General features: G+C 29.7%; 1 protein-coding gene across 1 annotated transcript; it reads left to right on the forward strand.

Moving 5' to 3' along the window:
* The first annotated feature begins 796 nt into the window (after positions 1–796).
* LOC127098025 (protein CANDIDATE G-PROTEIN COUPLED RECEPTOR 2) lies at positions 797–2,994 on the forward strand. The gene is made up of 6 exons (XM_051036526.1): positions 797–1,330; positions 1,867–2,058; positions 2,138–2,300; positions 2,380–2,482; positions 2,571–2,652; positions 2,732–2,994. The coding sequence occupies exons 1-6, from the start codon at positions 1,055–1,057 to the stop codon at positions 2,807–2,809; spliced, it is 894 nt and encodes a 297-aa protein (XP_050892483.1). The 5' UTR covers positions 797–1,054; the 3' UTR covers positions 2,810–2,994.
* The last annotated feature ends 798 nt before the right edge of the window (positions 2,995–3,792 follow it).

Consider the following 3,792-nt stretch of genomic DNA (forward strand, 5'->3'; position numbering starts at 1 on the left):
GTCGTCAATTGGATTGATTAATATTATTTTTGTAATTTTTTTTATTTAAAATATAGATATTTTGAAAATTTATGACGAAAATTAAGTTGGTTATTTGAGAAATTTTGTTATAAAAAATAATTATTTAAAATAATAATAATTAAATACGAGTATCAAATAATTGTCCAATTTTATAAAATTATTAGTTCTAAAATAAATATCCCATTTTGATTTCTAATACAATTTTAAGTATGCCATTTAATTAACCATCTTAATTTATTATTTTCCCATTCTGTATGATAATTCAAATATATCAATAATAAATAAAAATACTTTAATAAAATATAATTATTATTTTTTTATTTATTATATTTTTTTAATCTATATAAAATGATCAACTATGATCATTATTTTAAGACATAGGGAATATTAGATTTAATGATAGAAAAAATATATTTAAATAAAAAATTCAATTAAATAAATAGGATAAAACTAAAAGAAAATAAAAAACTATAACTTATTTAATTTAACTTATATTAAAAAGCTATAAATCAGTTAAAATAAACTATAAGTTGTAAATAGTGTTATCAAACACTTAAAAAAATGAATTTATAGACCATATATTACAAGCTTTAAGTTCAAAATAAACTACAAATTACAAGCTATAGAAAAACTATAAATTAGTTTAAAAAACTAGAAGTTCTTAAAAAAATAAAATGATCAAACATTTTTGTTAATAACTTTTATTTTAAAAATAAAATAAATCCTAATTATGCTTAGCAATAAAATATCAACAATTATATATTTTAAACAGTGATATCTCTCCAACAGCTATTCAACACCTTTCTATCAAATATTAAGAACACCTAGATTAATCAAATCCAAACCGCACCCAATTAAAACAAATCAAAATTCAATCATCCAGATTTCTCCGACTTATTACTCTTCCTTAACCTATATCTTCAACTTCGCTCAAATTAGTTACTAAATCCTATTTTATTCCTCGATTTCGATTCTCCGCTTAGATTTGGGATTAGGGTTTTTCATTTCCAGAAACCGTTCATTTCTCGTACAAATGGTTGAACAATCGCTTCTATCAATAACAAACCAAGTTTCAGATTCTTCCACTAGAGTATTATCAAAGGGATTCACCGATTGGATTTTCAATTGTCACGGGTTCTGGCACAATGTTGTGTTGCTTGTTGCCTCTTTTCTCTTCGTTTTGTATCTGGCACTTCAAGCGAGGAATAGCTTCCTTAAACTCACCAATGGCCGCTCTTACATCATTATCTCTTATTACGTCTCTCTTTGGCTTGTCAGTCTTCTAAATCTCGCTTGGTGCTTTTCTCAGGTTTTTCTTTCTTCATTTTTTTTTCATTAATCTAGTTTTTTCCCAATGATTTTACGGCAGTGGATGCAATATAGATACTTGTGTTGGGTGTTGTGAAATTGCTTTAATTATTAGTTGATTCATATTAGAGAATATTTGAAATCTGTTAGAAGTGGATAACGAGACCTGTTTGTTTTGAGTTACTGGAGCTTATGAACAGCGTTTTTGGCTTATTTTTTTAAGCTCGTTTATGAAAATAATGACTTTTTTTAATATAGAAATATCTTATAGAAAAGCACTTATATGGTAAGTGTTAATGTTTTAACTTATAAGCACTTAGTTAATCAGTTTATCCAAAGAGGGCCTACTTGGTTACCACTGTTCAAGTTAGTTGGAAGTTAGTTATTAGTTTGTAATGAGCTGAAGTAGAGTAGATACTATATGAAGTTATTTAGCTCACTCATGTATTCGTTAACTCATAATTGAATTTAATCGATTTTGCACTTGTATTGTCTTTTTTCATCGGTTTTGTAAGTTTTGTTCGGGTGATAATTCAGGCATGGGAGTGTTCTGCTGGGAAAGAGCTCACTTGGAACTTGTTGTCCTTATTTACGTCTTCTGGAATGCTGTTTCTAGAAGTGAGCTTGCTGGCGTTTTTACTTCAGGGCAATAATGCAAGTGGCGTAGAGGCGTTGACACGAACTTTTGGTATATCTGGTATCATTGTCGGTTTTGATGTCTTGTTAAAGGTAATTCTTTTGTTTTTATTAGAAATTTTGTTTTCCTTGTGGTGGTTATGTATGAATAGTTTGATCTTTTCTTTGTTAGGCTATCTATCTGTTTGCATTTGGGGTCCCATTGTTCATCGACACTGATTACAGTACTCCCCGTGTGAAGTGGAACTTATGGGTTATTCACAAGCTACTCCTCACTGGTGTTTATGGGCTCATATTGTTTATGTATCATTCTAGGTGGAGAGAAAGGTTACCCGGTAAGTATTTATAGGGATTGTTACAAATGTTTGTTTGCTATTATTTCTGTGATGGCATTTTTTTCTCTTCCTTTTGCAGCAAGACCGGCGTTCTACAATTATGTTATTATTATGTTCATCTTGAATGCAATTGCGTTGTTTGCTTGCGGGCTTACTGGAAATGGCGCTGGTTTTGCTTTTTGGTTAGCTTCTTCTAAAACATGACACAATAGTTTTGAACCTTCTTCGACGGCTTCTTTTTCTAAAGCTTGTTTTTACTTTTTCTTGCAGGTTTTATCGCATTACCGTTGTGTGCTACCATGCCTTTTATCTTCCACTGCTGTATATTACATTTCTGGCAGACTTTTTCCAGGTTACAATGTGCTTTACTTGATGCAAAATGCTATATTGTTTGTAGTGGACAGCCTGGCTGATTGTTCTTTTGATTTCAGGAGGAAGATTTTCACATGGAGAATGTGTATTACTCTGAAATGAAAGATGCTGGTTTCTTCGAATCCGATTGGGAGTGATGTGGTATCAAGTTTTAACTGTAAGATTAGATTAATAAGTCCTCAATATATCCATTGCAGGACATAACTTTCACGAAATTTGAAATTTGTAAATAAGTAAATATGTTTGTAGATCGCATTGTATATCTTTCTTTCTTTTTGGAAAATTATTTTTAGGACAGTTACCTCGAGTATTTTGACGACAATATCCTATCTTATGTGTGTTATCTTAAATTTTTAAGCCTGTTGGGACAATAAATCACAAAAAATAGTAAGGGGCATATGAAGAAAAATATTTATTAACCCACTTGTGGAATAAAGTTTTCGAATGACCTAATTTTACAACCACTATTAAAGGGAAAACGAGGGTGGACTGTCTTTTGATTGACAGAGGTTAGACACTTGAATTTTGTATATATTGATTCTATGAGGAATGCTATGAACATCTTTTCTGTTGCCCTCGATAACATTCATTTTTTTTCTTCAAATAGTCGGTTGATCCCGGTAAGTTAGCGAGATTTTGGTTTTAGTCATTGTAATTTATTTATTTTGGTTTGAGTCTCTGTATCTTATTTTTTGTATTTATTTTAGTCTGTGAAGTCAAAATCCGTCGGAAATTCCACAGGTTTTCTGTTGATTTTATTTTTAGAACTAAAATTAACACAAAAGGGAAATATAGGGACGTGCAAAGTTCAAAATAAAAAATTCGTTAATTTACCAGAATTAAAAGACTATTTAAGTCTTTTTTTTATTGAGTGAAATTGTGAATTATTCATTTTAGAGTTGTGAGTCACATAAAATCATGAATTCTGATAGTAAAGGGAGTGTTTGAGAGTGAACCAAAAATACAAAAAGTGTGTTTTGCACTTTTTTTTAATCTATAGTTAGTTCTTTTTTAGTTATGTCAAGTAATGTTCATTAATTTGTTTCAAACATTTGTATAAATAGTTTATAAGATAAAAATCCTTCTGGATTTGTTGCTTCTAAGAATCACGGTAGGAGAG

This window comes from Lathyrus oleraceus, chromosome 6, assembly GCF_024323335.1.
Source record: "Lathyrus oleraceus cultivar Zhongwan6 chromosome 6, CAAS_Psat_ZW6_1.0, whole genome shotgun sequence".
In the NCBI taxonomy this organism is placed as follows: Eukaryota; Viridiplantae; Streptophyta; class Magnoliopsida; order Fabales; family Fabaceae; genus Lathyrus; species Lathyrus oleraceus.